Below are 16,664 nucleotides of genomic sequence, written 5' to 3'. Positions count from 1 at the left end.
CTCCCTTCCCTTCTCTCCATTCCCCTTCCCTCCCCCTCTTTCTTTTCTTTTCTTTCTCTTTTGTCTTTTGGAGATAGGGTCTCCCTGTAGCCCCAGCTGGCCTGAAACTTGCTATGTAGACCAGGCTGGCCTCCGTTTCACAAAGATCCGTTTGCCTCTGCCTCCCAAGTGCTGAGGTCAAAGGCGTGCACCAGAAATTTCTAATAATACATATAATACGATTGTTTAAAGATGTACTTCTAAAATATGCAAATACCTATAACTGTATTTCTCAGTAATCCAGAAATATATTTGTTGATATTTCAGTTGTATGGACTGAGTGCAACAGAAAATTTGTAACCAATGTGGTTTCTTATTTTCCCTAGATCGACATTTTCCTTCAGCCCCCTGTGGGTCTTCTTGTGTGTTCACTAGGAGGGGTGCTTTCTTCTTTGGAAACTGCTGCTTCAACTGATGTGGCAATCAGAAAGTTCTTTAAGCCTCTCAAGTGATAAAGCAGCTGCGGGGGAAGTGTAGAATAATTGTAGAGTGGATGGTGTTTTCAACACACCTATATTGCATTTCAAAATGTAGGTGACCAGCTTGCATTTCAAAATGTAGGTGACCAGCTATTCTGCTTTGACTGTTGGCCCTTGTCAAGTTTTGAATAAAGGTAGAACCTTGATGCAAAAATATGGTGGCTGTTGGCTCTGAGCTCCCTAGGTAAGAGAGCTTACTATAGAGATCTTGAGGGCAGATGCTGGAGTTATTACTCTGATTCTATTATGCCAGAGTGAACAAAAATGACTTCTTTTCATCAAGGACAATGAGAAGAAACCTAAGCTCATAGACACCCAAAGTGGGTAAATAAATCACAGAAAAAAGTCCTACAGTCGTCAAGAGCACTGGAATGCGTTATGGCAAGACTGTGTTGGAAGTCATAAAGCAATAGGCATTATGTAATGTGGGCCTTTGGCACATTCATCATTTAGCCTCCTTAAACAAAGCACTCAAGGGAACTTGCTGCTGTGTAGTATTTAGAAAAAGGACCTCTTGTGTTTAACTGGAAGTTTGCTAAGATATTTTTGCAAAATTAGGCTTTATTTTATGGATAACATAAATGTTAAATAACAGTGTAATAGAAATTTGATATTGATTTAAACAGAAGAAAAAAATGGGAAATATTTAGATTACAAAATCTCTCCCTCCCATTCACAACAATTTTTTTTGGTCTTTTTGAGACAGGGTCCCCCTGTAGCCCCAGATGTCCTGGAACTCACTATGTAGACCAGGCTGGCCTTGAACTCACAGAGATCTGCCTGCCTCTGCCTCCTGAGTGCTGGGATTAAAGGCATGTGCCACTAGGCCTGGCTACAACAATTTTTTTTAATTAAAAATCACTTTTTCTGCTTAAATACGACAAATGTATTGAGTAACTAGCCATGTCTAATTCCTATTGCAGTAATGGTTAATGGAATTAGAAAGAAAACCAAATTTAATTTTCATAATTACTGTTTCAAAGGAATAACATATGTCGGGTTGTTATGGAATGTGGAAATGGTTCTTGCTAAGATTTATGAGTTATGAAAGAGGACATAAAGCTATTTTTTTTCTAGTTTCAACTCTATCATAGGTTTTTAGTTTTTTGGTGGTAGATAATGTAAATTCAACTTTGTGTGCATTGAAATAACAAAAATATTTCATTGACATTACGAATATTCTAGACTTCTAAAATATATTATTCATATCATGAAAATGTCTCAGTGGAATTACTTAAAATTCAAGAACTGAGTATTTCCCGCTCACCTTCAGCCATTCTTGCTGGACTTTGTCCCATTCGGTGAACGAATCCCAGAGCAATTGCTTGAGCTTCAGTTCAGCACTAACTTCTTCCAAAGCATCGAACTTGGACACTTCTACCTTTAAAATATAACAAAGCACAGTACTTAGATTTCAGATAGAATGACTATCTCATCCATTACTAACTCTTGTCTTTTTGGTTATGAGCCGGAGCTTTTAATGGCTGCACCAGCTCTCCAGCCCAGTCCATTAGTAACTCTTGATACAGTGACTACTTGGCAGTATGTGGGTCCTAAATGGGGAAAGAAAAGGAAAAGAGGAAACAAATGAGGATTTAAAACCATATGAAACCCCACATACATTGTAATTCCCATGGAACAGCAAAATATAACTTGTTATATTTTCTTTTTAAAAAATATTTTATCGCTGGGCGTGATGGTGCATGCCTTTAAGCCCAGCACTCGGGAGGCAGAGGCAGGCAGATCTCTGTGAGTTCAAGGCCAGCCTGGTCTACATAGTGAGTTCCAAGACAGCTGGGGTTACAGGGAGACCCTGTTTCAAAAAGAAATACATATATATATATATATATATATAATTTTTATTTTATGTGTATGAGTGTATTGCCTGCATGTATGTGAGTGCACCCGTGCTGTGCAATGCTGTGGAGGTCGGAAGAGGGTGTCAGATTCCCCTGGAACTGGAGTTAAGAATGATTCTTAGCAATCATGTGAGTTGCTGGGACTTGACCCCGGGTCTTCTGCAAGAGCAGTCAGTGCTCTTAACCACTGAGCCATCTCTCCAGCCCCAACTTGTTATATTTTCTTTAAAATTTATATATCTTTAAAAGACATCAGGGGACTGGAGAGATGATTCAGCAGTTAAGAACAGTGACTGTTCTTGAGAGGACCCAGGTTTGGTTCTCAATGCCTACATGGAGGCAAACAGCCATCTGTAACTCCAGTCCCGGGGGACCAGATGCCCTCTTCTCACCTGCATGGGCACTGCACGGCATGGGTTCAATTACATATATGCAGTCAATACACTCATGCACATAAATAAAAAATACTAAATATTTTTAAAAGACATCAATATTGTCAGAGTGTTGTGGGCATTCACTTTTGCATGCCTGGCTGGCCTTTTGGGGAAATACACAAGTTTTCAGAGTGACTGATTTTCTTCGGGGCTTCTATATATGGGGAATGGGAGAGGAACATGTGGTAGCCTCTGGGGGGGAGGATGGTGAATTTAAAGATACAAAGAACAACCTTGATTCTTCTTTCTAAATACATGGATTATATATAAGCCCTATGAAGGGGAAGAATGCAAAAAAATCTGAAGATTTTGGCGCACGCCTTTAATCCCAGCACTCGGGAGGTAGAGGCAGGCAGATCTCTGTGAGTTCAAGACCAGCCTGGTCGGGGTTCTCTCCGGCACAGCCTTTGGCAGCATTACAAAGCTGGGCACTTCTGTTTTGGGCTGTCCATCACAACCTCTTTTAGGCTCTTTCATCTCTCAATGGTGGCTTCATTTGACCCCAGAGCTAATTTAAAACTCTATTTTTGGGCTGTGGGACCCAGGCTATCTTTTGGGTGATTTCATACATTGAAAAAAATTAAATTCATTAACTATGTTTGAATGAGTGATTTTTTTATAATGGAGGGTTGTTTCTCCCTTTGAGACAGGGTCTCATGTAGCCTAAGCTAGCCTTGAACTTATCAGGCAACGAAGGCCATTGGAGTGCTGAAATTATAGGCTTGCACATTAAACCTAGCTTTATACAATGCTGGCAATAAAAACCTGGACGTTGTGCATGCTAGACAAATGTTCTACAAACTCAAATACAGCCCCAGACCTTTTTGATTTTTATTTTTTGGAGATCCAGACCTTTTGCACAAGGGCCTTAATGCTCTATAACAGAGCTGTATCCTCAGCCTTTAGCTGGGAAAAAAATGTTAATATTTATTTTTATGTGTGTGTGTGTGTGTGTGTGTGTGTGTGTGTGTGTGTGTATGCCACATGTGTGCTGGTGCCTGTAGAATCCACAGGAAGATGTCAAATCTCCTGGAGTTGGAGTTACAGGTGGTTGTGAGCCACCCATCATGGGTGCTGGGAACCAAACTTGGGTCTCTGCAAGAGTAGCAAGTACTCTTAACTGCTGAGTCATCTCTGTGGCCCTTGAAGGTGTTTTCATGAGAAATCATGAAAAGATTGCCTTGGCTTGGATGAGAGAATTGACCGAACAGTGCCATGGCTGACTTCAGTTGTCAACCTGACATACCTGGGAAGCAGGAGCCGAAACTGGGGAATTTCTTCTGTTAGGTTTGCACCATGGGCTTGTCTGGGAATCATTTTCTTGGCTATTGAATGATGTGGAAGGGCATAGCCCACTGTGGGTGATGCCACACTAGGGCAAACAGTCCTGAGTTGTAAAAGAAAACAGGTGGAACACAGGCAAGAGGAGCAAGCCAGTTAGCAGCATTCCTCTGTGGTCTCTGCTTCAGTTTCTGCCTCCAGGTTCCCACCCTGAGTTCCTACTTGACTTCCTTCAAAGACGGACCCTGGCCTGGAAGTGCAAGATGAAACAAACCCGTTCTTCCTCAAGTTGGTTTTGGTCAGTTTTTTATTATTATTATTATTATAACAGCAACAGAGAAACAAATTAGGACAGAAATTGGTACCAGAGAATGGGATATTGCTGTGACAGACCTAATCTTGTTGTTTTAGAAAGGACTGTAGAAGTGTTTGGAACATTGGGGCTGGAAAAACCAATGAGTTTTTGTGAAGCTTGAAACAGTGACACTGAGAGAAATGTGGATAATGGAGGCCTGGCTTATGAAGCTCCAAAGGAAAGTTTGACAGTCCCTCAAAGACTCTGTTGGGGATGGCTACAGTCACAGTGTTGAAAATGCTTATGCAGAAATACATCTCTGTGCATGCATTTTAGAAACAGCTGTGTATAGCTGCTATTACCTTGAAATTCTTCTGGTAAGATTTATACTGAAAGGCGCGTTTTTGAAGATCATTCAGAACAGACTGCAGCTCACTCAACCTGAGCTTTATTTTCTCTTGGTCAGCAGTAATGTCCAAGATCTGGGGGTCCTATAAAATTAAGGTACACTTTGCTTAGACAGTCTTACTTTTTCAAAAAGATTAAGTGAATTAATAAACATCTTTCAGAAAATTCAATTTTTTTCTAATTCTCTTTTTTCTCTGATTTTTAAAAATGGTGCTTAAATGATGGCTTTTCCTTAATTTATGTATCTGCATAGTAAAAGGAAGAGAATTGTAGAAAGGGATGCCATGGGGATGTAACACGGTTTTAAAACTAAATCTAGGGGCTGGTGAGATGGCTCAGTGCTTGTAACCACACCCGATGACTTCCGGTTACACCCCAGAGCTCACATGGCAGGAGAGAACCAGCTCCCGCAAGTTGTCCTCTGACCTCCATGTATGTGTGGTCTGGCAGAGGTGGCGCCCCTTTTCGAAGGTGAGAGGCTTATGATCGGCTATCAGGACACTGCTTTATGGCCATCTCCAAGATGTGGGAGGGGGAAGATTAGGGTACATTTTTAGTTTATGTGTCACCCTGAGAAAAGAGAAATAGCAGTTCCTATGGCTTACTTTGGAGGGGAAAGGAGAGGGATGGAGAGAGGGACTGTGTTCTGTGAGGCCTGCAACACCCTGGCATTCTAACAAGACCCCTTTTCTCAATTCTCAGCCTGAAGTTCTTCAAAGGCTTCTTCAAAAACCAGGGGTAAAGGGCCAAGCGTCTTCACCTTATTGTTTGAGTCATTTAGGAAATAATTTCGGTAATAACAAGGGTTATGGGAATTATAAGCTAGGAATTATGGAATTACATATACATTGACACACAGACACACATGTTGCATAAAATACATATATAATACACACACACATATATATAGATATGTAAAATCACAGGAAAGAGAAGAGGAAATGAAGACTATGAATGCTAAGGCCTAGGTCTTCCAGCTGACATCTTGGGCTTGAAACCCCAGTGAATGGGAATGGAATATAGTTCAAGAGCAAAGCTGAAACACCTGAATAGTTGAGAATCAGAAAAAAATGGAGAAATCTGAGAACTATCATAGCCATGGCTATAGCTGCTGCATCTCTTGCTCACTGTGGCCATGCATTCAGATGGAAATGTGTTCTAGGTTAGAAAAAGCCAAGGAGAATGTGAGGCAGAAATGCTCTGGCAGACATGATGCCCCATGGCTTGGTGTGCTATGGTCTAACTTTCTCATGTGTCTTGATTTTGGTGATAGGAATTCTTTAGAGAGTTGGTGAGCCAGAGGAAGTCTGAAAGTAAGATTCAGAGAGCCATGAATTACATGGAACTGTGGCCTGTGGCAGAAATGAAGGCTTGCAGAAAGCAGTAGGGACTGACATAATGCTTCAAGAAACAGGAAGGACCCTTAACTAACAACTACTTGGGAAAACTAGGCCCAGCTCAGTCCTGCTGCAATGCACACTTCTGTGGTCTAGAAGGTAGAGACTGGATACCTGTCGGAAATGCAGGGAGTGGAGGAGACACCAGTGAGGGCAAAGCAAGGCCACACAAGGAGTTTAAACTTTGAATCAAAATCTATCAATCAAAAGAGACCAAGCTAGACAGAAATGAGCATTTCAGAATGAAATCAACCAATTACTCATCGATGATCACATTTAGGTTTTCTCCCCAACTTCTCTCCATCAGCAGAAGCAGGGAGTCTAGACAGCCAGGTGATGTTATCTATGGAAAAATAAAATTACAGTTCTTCGCCCAAGGATGAATCCAAACCCTCCATGGAAGATGCACTTGTTAGACCTAGGCCCTCAGTGCCAAGTATGCACATTGTATTTTAAATGCATGATTCCACACAAAGTATGTGCTGGCATTTATTCCCTATGATAATTACTGTGTTTTTGAATGAGCTGTTGTGCACACAATAGAGTGCACGCTGTAGGAGTGAACAGCTGACATCATCCACTGAAAGCAGACTGCCTCAGCCTAAGTCCTGCTTCCACCATTTATTATCTGTGTGACCCCGAGCAAGTTACTTAACTTCCCTGTACCTCAACTTTCTTTTCTGTGAAATATGAGTAAAACTTGTATTTGTTCTGAGAATAAGTTAAAACATACAAATGCATGTAAGATAGCTTCTAGAAGTATTATTTATCTTTGCCAAAACCTTCACACAATCTCAATGTCTGTCAGCCACGGAATGGATAATTGAAATGTGAAATACGATGAAATACTATACAGCAACAAATGTGCATAAATTACATCCCTACACAGTAATATTGATAAATACTAGAGTGTACTGCATGGTAACATTAGAATTCAAGGTAATAGCTGACATGGAGAGAAAGGATTAATGATTTGGAAGGAACTCAAATGTTTTTCTATGAGGAGTAGTCGTACTTACTTCCTGATAATTCATTGAAGCCTGTGGTTATTATAGTTCTGTATTCATTGGTCTATGAAATATAACTCAGCTTAAAATGAAATAGATCCCATAAATGGCTTGAAGAGTGGATCTTAAATGTTCTCACAACAACAACAGCAAAGTATATGAAGCGATAGATAAGTTAATTAGCTTAGTGAATTTCACTATGGATATGTAAGTCAAAGTATCATGATGTACAGCATATATACAATTCTTATTTGTCAATCATATCTTGATTTAAAAGCCTCCAGTCATCAAACTGCACAACCTATTTGAACAGATCCTGCTCCAGCCCACCTGGGACTGCAGCTTGACTTCGTTCACTTCATTGTTTAGATCTTCAAGATCTCTGCCCAAGTGCAGACAGAACTGTTTAATGCTTGATTCTCTGTCACCCACTGATTTGTCAATGGCGTTCCGGACAGCAACAATGGATGGCTTCATGGTTGCAAAAACAGCAAGGTCTTCGGGAGGTGTGGGCACCTGATATTGTTCAATGAGCCTGTACATCTCGATCACTGTATTCCCGTCTTCTTCCAGGCTTTCAATCTAAATAGAAACATTGGTTGCTCATGACATATAGAATTTAGTATTACTTTTCAGTTGCTTCTAAGTTTATAAATTTTTATTAACTAATTTATCATTTAACTTCTCTGGAATAGGAATGTGACACAATAAAATAAAATTTTGTCTATAGTATATAATAAATATTTTCTTCCGTGTTTGAAAAAAAAACACACATGAAGCTTTGTGTTCAATACACAGTCAACACCAAAGTAAACAAGACAAACCACATCACACATAACCAAACCAAACTATACAGAAAAGTTGAACACTGCCACATTGCAGGTTAAGTTTCTAACAAATGAATTAGGAAAGCCACATTCAAACCACAGCAGTTCAATAAAACCTGTAATAGGTGTCTAGCACCAGTAAGTAATGGCCCATAATGTCAAACTAGGTAGCTGCCTCAATCACATTGTATCTCTAACATTCTACACATGACCAATGATGAGAAGATTGTGTAAGTCTGATGTTATTTCTTGGATTCTGCCACAAAATGTTCCTGTTATAATACTGATTTCCTTATTAGGCAACTATAAGCTGAATAGAGTTCACTAAACAGATTGTAAAGATGGAGACACAGAGAGAAAAGGCCTGCTCCCTTGTGACACAGATCTCTGGCATCCTTGACATCCATCCTTCCACACACAGCAGACAACCTATTCAGTGATAAAACATTTTTATTATGATATGCCACAGAATTAACAAAATTTATTTGCTGCTGCAAATATTATTGTTTTATCTTCTCTGATAAAGGTTTTACTTACATCTCATGTAGAAAAAAGTCGATATATGACAAGCTATACCTTAAAAAACTTGCCTGAAGTCCCCTCAAAACAAAGTTCTATTGACCCAGATACACAACATTTATATATTTCCCATAGACTACAGAAGGATGGACGACGAGGTGGATGTCAGGACATTCAAATCCTTACAACCTCCCTCTACCATTTCCCTCTTAATTATATAGCAGAGAAAGAAGGCAAACGTTGAAGAGCATGTTGCAGGACTCCTTGTTGGGAGGTTATGCACATTATACGTCATAAATAGGCATGCCAAAGGATGACGTTTTAAGCAGGATTCGGAATTTAAATTTGAGTTGGAATGATGTTTGTGATCAGACCATGGCTTTTTGATGAAGTATGACTAGACTGCTATGGCTGATAAGATCATCGGATGTTGGGGAACCCTGCCGTTAAGGTTGGCTCCTTTCTCAACAGGGGCTTCCTGCCTGACTTACCTGGAAAGTGCCGCCAAGCACGGATGCCTGACCTTATTCAGAACATGACCTTTGGCATAGTTACCTGCAATAAAACTACCCCCAGGTTTTTCTATATGATAATTAGGCATTGCCCTGTAGTCAGATGATAGGATCCCCCACCACATGTAAATAAAGCATACTATGAGCACCTATCAGCTGAAGCTTTGGCTGCTGCCTCCACACTATATTTTCCCTGACCCCACAGAATAAACAGAGCTGTATCACTGAGTCTGGAGCTGTTTGTATCACTGAATCTGCCTCCCTGGAAGGGCTTTCTTCCGTCAGTGCTCACTGGCCATCCTGACCCCATTCATCGCTTCTGCTCCCTTTGTTCTCGTGGAACGAGGGGAGGGAGAGACCCCACAATCTGAGTCCTTAAAGTCTAGAAGCAGAAAGCATTGAACGTTGACAGTAATGAAAGTTGTATCCATAGCTAGAAATATAAAAGTATATCCACATAACTAAAAGGAGGGCATTAGAATGTAAATCACATCTTAAAATTCACATCTTCTAAGGACTTACAAGACGACACATTTCAGTTTTTAAAATAAGAAAAGAAAGTGATTTCAAGGGAATTAGCACAAACTTAACTCCATTTATAAAGTAACTCCAACTCAAAGTCAGGAGACTGCCACTATCAAAGTGTGAAACGTCAGTGCAGGAGTACATTTGACATGATCATCCAATTGACTGAAATTGGCCACATGATAAAGACAGCCATCACTAGAGTACAGGTAATCAGGCCAGGAGCTAAGAGGTGGACTTGAGCACCGTTAGTAATAGTCTTAGAAACTTCTGTCTCTTGGGGCTGGAGAGATGGCTCAGTAGTTAAGAAGGTCTGGGTTCTATTCCTAGCACCTACTTTGGGAGACACACAACCACCTGTAACTCCAATTCCAGGAGAAACAATGTCTTCTCCTGGCTTCTGTAGCCACTTGCACATACATGGCGCACGTATAGACATGTAGGCACATACACATACAAATAAATTAAATTGCTCTCTCTGTTTCTCGCTCTCTCCCTCTTTCTCTGTTCTGCACTCACATTAAACGGTGCCAATATTTTCAATTTTCTCGGATGACATATGCTATGAGGTGTTCAGGTGCAGTACCTGAGTTTCAGGGACATGTGCTGAGCAGCAGTTTTTCCAGAGCAGCCCCTGAGGTATGAATGGGCCATGTTCCTAGCTGCATAGTTTCAGGATCGAGACCTATGGTGAGCTGTCTACCATCATTCAATAAAATATTTTACTATATCCACCTGATTATTGAACACTTTCCCTTACTGGCCTACCTTCAGAGGAGAGTGTATTTCCTGTGTTCCCTAACTTTCTGGCAAATGAGCCTGCAGTGTTTTGGAAATCCTTCACCCATAACTGTATAACATGGTTGTACAGGAAGCTGCTATGTTCACGTACTGCATCCAGTCCCCTAGACACAAACTGAACCAAGCAGCATCCGGTTGGGACCTGGAGAATCTAGCTCAGGCCGACTTAACTCCTGAGCCAGAATTAGATGTAGTTGTGCTCAGAAGCTATTTGCTTTCATGTGGAGGCAGAAAGCAGTTCCTTAATGAGAGACCTTAGTTGCAGAGAAGTTTGTAGAGAAACAGTTCTCAGCCTGTAGCTTGTGGGACAATGACATTGGAAGCTGAATTCACACCTGCTGCTGAATCCCCTCCCAGAGTTTCTGACTCCCAAGGTCCAGGGAGGCACTCAGGGATGCACATTTCTAACAAACATGCAGGCTCTGCTCTACTGCTGGTGTGTAACCTCGGTTGTAGAGAGATCAGAGAAGGAAAGAGTCCTTTTCGCCTTCCTTGAGCTGCTCTAGTCTCTACTTGCCACAATTTTTAAAGGCTTAGCTTTAGCAACACCTTCTAGCAGACACCCAGGCCAACTCAGAATGCATTTTTCCATTTTCTAAAGTTATGTGAGTTTTAGTTGCTTGCAACAAAGCATCTGGTCTCTGAAGCTGGTTACAAGTAGAACTAATTCTCTCTACATAAAAATCAATTGTTTTCCAATATTGTCTTTTGGATGAATATATATATATATATATCTCCAGATTTCTCTGGGAGTATTCTGGGTTATATTCACTGTCTCTTGGCATAATAATTATGAGTATCTCTTTAGTTCTCAAAATATGCACTGATAAGGCTACACACTGTATAGCCTAGCCCACTGACACTGTTACTATACCACAATCAACCCACCCCTGGAGAAAGACCTGACCATCGTCTCAGACTCCCTGCTGTCTCTTCCTCAGTTGCTCACTAAGTTCTTTCCAGTCCCTGGAATTAATTCCTTCTCTCCTATCTTTGAAAATACCGCTTAAGTGCCATATAATTCATCAGCTTTCTGAACTAAATACCCTTTTCCCAAGGCACACCTGTTGCTGAATCCTGCTTTTGTCACCTTGTCTCATGTCTCTTCCTGGAACACCTGAGTGTTTGATGATGTGTAGGACTTCACTTAACTCCTCATCCTCCGCAAAGCTTTCTATGACCCACAAGCAGGAGTGACCACAAGCTCTTCAGCCCTGTGACAGTATCTTCTATTTCTGCTTTCTGTATCATAATTGCTTTCTTTTTAGACTCTGAACTCCCTGAAGCAGGCTTGCTTACTGCTGAAATCCTTGCAACCTGTTAAGTGCTCACCGAATGTGTTGACTGAGTGGCTGAAGGTCCAGAAAAATCTGTACGTGCAAAGCACCTTTCTAAGGGAAGTTGCTTTCTTAGCTTGCTAACCCAGAAAGCACAGACTGCTTCCTGGAGACAGAACACAGCCTAGCTTTCCTACATGGTACTGCAACTCTTGTTCTGGACCAAACAATGAGAGCAGGCTACCTTCTACAGCCAATCAGGCATGATGTGATTCTACTTTCCTGATGCTTTGAAGAATTCTGGGGACCGCAATCCACTTGCCAGGCACTTAAAGTCAATTATGGAAGAGAGAGACTGTTGTGGTTTGAATGTGAAATGTCGCTAGAGGCTCATGTGTTTGAACACTTGGTCCTTAGATGGTGGTACTGTTTGGGGTGGAGTCTTGTTAGAGAGAGTGGGTCACTAGGGGCAGCACATAGGCTTATACCCTGGCCCCACTTCTTGTCCAGTTTCTGCTTCCTGACTGTGGATGTAAAGTGATGATCGGCCACCTCATACTCCCACATCCACGCCTTCCCTGCCATGCTAGACTGTATCCTTTCCTTAAACTGTGAACCTAAATAAACTCTTCCTCCTTTAAGCTTCTTCTGGTCAGGTATTCAATTGTAACAACGTTAAAAGTAACCAATGAGATACTATCTCTCTTGGAGGCTAGCTAGACTTGCACCGCTCCTTGGGGAGCAGCTGGTGGCCATGTTTGCTTCTTTGGGAGAGAATGACATGACCCTCAAAGAGATGCACAGAGAACAGATGGAGAGAAAGGGCTACCTGGGATTCCTACAGCTGTCCTAGTCTGCCTCTGGTCACTTCCTGAGTCTTGTTAGACTCATTAAGGGAAAGAAGGGAGTTTCTATGAAACACATTTGAATCCTTAAAGAAGGACTCCATTTTGGACTGGAGTAGGTCATGTAAGCTTGTACAAATACAATCATGTACACAAATAATGGCAAATGCTTGGCATCTTTCCTCAGCTGGAATGACGCATAAGAAAATCTGAGGAAAACCACACTATTCTGCCTCTGAGAAGGTGCTGTTCTTGAAATGAAAATAAGATTGTTACTTTTGCGGGAATGAGCCTTTGGTATTAATTCTGTTAGTATATGACTGATTTTTATTTGTAGCATTTCTTTAAATTTTAGATAATTAAGAAAATAATTTTTTTATGTTTTAGAAGAAGCATTTCATTAAAGCTTTAACATACTCAATAACAATTTCCAGAGCAAAGATACATCTCTTTCAAAAGTGGCTATAAAATTTTTAGGTTCACAGTTGAATTAATACAGTTATACAATATTGAACTCAGTATAAACCCTGTAATCATAAAATTGAGTTTTTAACCTTTAAAAAAGATCTTCATTTCATTTCAAAATATACTGTTTCTTACAGAAAGACTCGTTTTTGCTAATAACACTTAGATATTGGTGCATGCAAATTTATCTTTACTTCAATGCTATACTGATAGTAATGAATTTATGAAAATTAACTATTGGAGCCAAATGCTAGATTGCTGCCACAAGGAGAGGTTGAGAGATTGAGAGGAGGAACCTAAATTTCCAGAGAGAAAGAAAACAAGGGGGGAAACAAAGAGATGAGAGAGAGAGAGAGAGAAAGAGAGAGAGACTCCACTTAAGCTAGTTTGAGTTGCTTTCTCTTATCCTTAACCAAAAATTGCTATTATGTACGTATAGATTAAGGATTAAGACTTCCATTATGATTTAGTATCTGTATTGTCATCAACTATAAAATTAAAATACCCAGAACTATTACTGAGAAGATTGGCTTTGTGATCAAAGAGACTCAAATTTAAATTCTGGTTTTACTGCATACAAATTCTGTGACTTTGGATAACAGCCTCTTTTAATTCCTGTTCCCTCATCCATAGTGTTTGCAAGGATTAAAATGTAATGGATGTAAAAATTTGGTACAGTGCCAGTTGAGTAGTAAGAGCTTGCAAAGGTTAGCTGGCATTATTATTGAAATACGGGGCCCATTTACCGTATCTAAAAGTGCTTTGGATACTTTGACAGCTGTTTCCAAGGCCTTGGTCCCTCACTTATTCTTGCCCTATATCATCCTTTCCTAACATCTGGAATACTAAATTATGGGGAAAAAAAGCCAACTTACCCGTTCCTGAATTTCATCAAGAAATACTAAGCTATTAATGTATTCTGTAGTAGTACTTGGAACAAATTCAAGTTTATACTCTGCGTCTTGTGCCTCTGAGATAATGGCATCCACCTTTTTCTTACTTAAATGAGGAAGCATTACATTTAGCACCTAAGAAATAAAGAAAAATACGAATCATAAATAATTGTTTTCTTATACATTTTTAAAAGTCTTGACGTTTGTTTAAAACAGCAGTGTACATGAAGACAATTTCTCACTGAATCACTGCTTATCAAATGAACTGAAAGGAAGGCCAGATTTTGATGATCACTATCTAGAACAAAACAGGTTTCACACCTTAAAAGACAGTTTGCTAAAATGCTCTTGCCTTCTGCTTCTCTGTCCTACACAGTGGACATTAGGATGCCCTCGTCAGCATCAGGCCCAGGCCTATTCCTTTCCTGTTGGGTGACAGCCATGTAGTTTGGGGGAAATCAGGGACACAACCCCAGGAGAATATGAACATGGCTTTCTTTGGACAAAATGACTGGAATAAGGTTGATTTGGTTGGAGCAATCAGAAAGAGGTAGTTTTTGTTTATGGCTGAACCCGGTCTCTCCTTTCTCCTTTTATAGAAACAGGGAAGTAACTGGCTCGAACTTTCTATGGCCCTTTCATAAGCTTGAGGCAATGCTTGTCTTTGAATGATGACACATCAGGAGCTTAGAAAGAACTAAAGAAATGAAGTGCTTAGTAAATCACTGGGACCCTGGATAAAACCGCCCTGATGTCTACTCTGTTTCTGTATATTTATCATTGCACAAGTTTTCTGATCACCTAAGCAAGTTTGAATTTTATTTCTTTGAGTTGGTATGTTAGTTGTGCTTGTTGAAATGTTGAAATTGAATTTGCACCAATTATATATTCGTCCTTTTTTGGGAGGGGGGTTCTGTTTGAGACAGGGTCTCCCTGTAGCCCGTTGTCCTGGAACTCACTATGTAGACCAGGCTGGCCTTGAACTCACAGAGCTCCACCTGCCTCTGCCTCCCGGTGCTGGGATTAAAGGCGTGCGCCACTATGCCCAGCTTTTGCTTTTTTCTTTTTTAAGAGATGATGAACCAACCTTCAGAGGAAGGCTCAACAGAAATTAGCATTCACGTCCCCAGTCTTTTATACCATACTCTGCCTTCTAACACATGGAATAGGTAAAGGTTTTCCTTGAGGTTCAGACAGTAAATGTTTCAGATTTTCAAGGCAAACCTCTGTTGCAAACACCCAAACCCTATCATTGTAATGAGAGACCAGCCCTAAACAATAGGAAAACAAGTGATCTTTTGTTGTTCCAATAAAAACTCGTCTATAAACCCAAGGGGCAGGCTAGATGAGCCTGTAGTTCTCCAGTCTCTGCTCTATACCATTTTCTTGGAGGCATTTGAGAATATGCAAGTGTATGTTTGCACCCAAAGGAAATACCGTGTTTGTTGTGCAAGTTATTCCAGATGTTTAGTGACAGTTATAGATGAGGACGTGATCCTTTAAGTTTGATTTCAGTTTCTAGAGTCAATCAACATTCCCAGTGCTACTCTGGGCTGTTAGTGATATCTTTCTGCAGAAAGTTTTGAAATGCTCCAATAAAGGAAACGGGAATGACTGTAAAGAGTTCCCTCACCTAAGGCACCTAAAAGTTGCCAATGTGCAATAGAAAGAATATGGGATATTTTTCTAAAAATTAAAGATGGGACTGGGGGAGATATCTTAGTAAAGTGCTTGCTGTGCAGTCACTAGGTTCTAAGTTTGATCCCCAGAAATTCCAGTGAAAATGCAAGGCATGACATGAGTTTGTAATCTCAGGACTGGATAGATAGACAGCTGGATCCCTGGGGCTCCCTGGTCAGCTTGTCTAACCTACTCAGTGAGTTCCAGGTTAGCAAGAGACTGTCTTAAAAGGCAAGGTGGACGTGCCCGAGAAACGATAGCTGAGGTTGTCCTCTGGTCTACACACACATACACATACACACACACACATACACACACACAAAATTAAGAATTTTCTTATATTAATTTCAATATTTATAACACACAAAGATCAATATAGTTTTTTAAAAATGTGAAATAGTTGTAGACAGCATAATCTAAACTATGAAATAATAGTAGGCATCACAATTTAATTTTTTTCTAGCCTGTAGTTACCTCCAAGCATCGCAAGGGTGATGGAATGAGTTTTTCTTTCAGCTTCTTGGTGTCAATGAGGAGCAATCCCACATTTCTGGTGGGTCGTAGTGCTACCAAGTCCTTGTGTTGTTTGTGATATTTTTCCAGCTGGTCACTGAAGAACTTAACATCTACAGAAAAGAATTCATATATTAGGAAATATTTCATACTGGAATTTCAAGGATCATTATAAAATATATTAAAAATCACCCCACCCAGAATGGCAGTCATTAAGAAAATAAACAAATGCTGGGCAGGACATGGATAAGTAGGAACCTGTACACCCTGCTGCTGAGAGTATAAACCAGTCCAGACTCTATGGAGATAAGTGTAGCGATTTCGCAAAAGACGCAAATGGACTTCTCATATGACCCAGCCATATCACTCTTGGAATACTGTACTTGAAAGACTCCAAGTCAACGATCACAGAGAAACCTGATACCAATGTTTACTGCAGCACTGTCACAACATCTAAGTCAGAGGACCAACCTAGGTGTTCCTCCACAGAAATAGATAAAGAAAATATGCCATATATACATAATGGAATTGTTTTCAGCTATAAAGAATAAAGTTGTATCACTTGCAAGAAAATGCATGCAACTGGAGATACTGTTAGAGTAGCAAAA

General features: G+C 40.3%; 1 protein-coding gene across 1 annotated transcript in view; it reads right to left on the bottom strand.

Annotated features, from left to right (window-relative positions):
• Dnah6 (dynein axonemal heavy chain 6) overlaps nt 1–16,664 on the bottom strand; it is a 317,890-nt gene that overhangs the window by 233,328 nt on the left and 67,898 nt on the right. Inside the window, exons 13-17 of the mRNA XM_008840298.1 lie at nt 16,018–16,169; nt 13,846–13,998; nt 7,530–7,781; nt 4,750–4,878; nt 1,786–1,899 (exon numbers count right to left, since the gene is read on the bottom strand). Of these exons, the coding sequence (XP_008838520.1) occupies nt 1,786–1,899; nt 4,750–4,878; nt 7,530–7,781; nt 13,846–13,998; nt 16,018–16,169 (800 nt within the window). The remainder of the gene's footprint in view (nt 1–1,785; nt 1,900–4,749; nt 4,879–7,529; nt 7,782–13,845; nt 13,999–16,017; nt 16,170–16,664) is intronic.

The sequence above is a fragment of the Nannospalax galili genome, unplaced genomic scaffold (assembly GCF_000622305.1).
Source record: "Nannospalax galili isolate Female #2095 unplaced genomic scaffold, S.galili_v1.0 scaffold279, whole genome shotgun sequence".
NCBI lineage: Eukaryota > Metazoa > Chordata > Mammalia > Rodentia > Spalacidae > Nannospalax > Nannospalax galili.
This window is presented reverse-complemented; position numbering and strand designations above follow the sequence as displayed.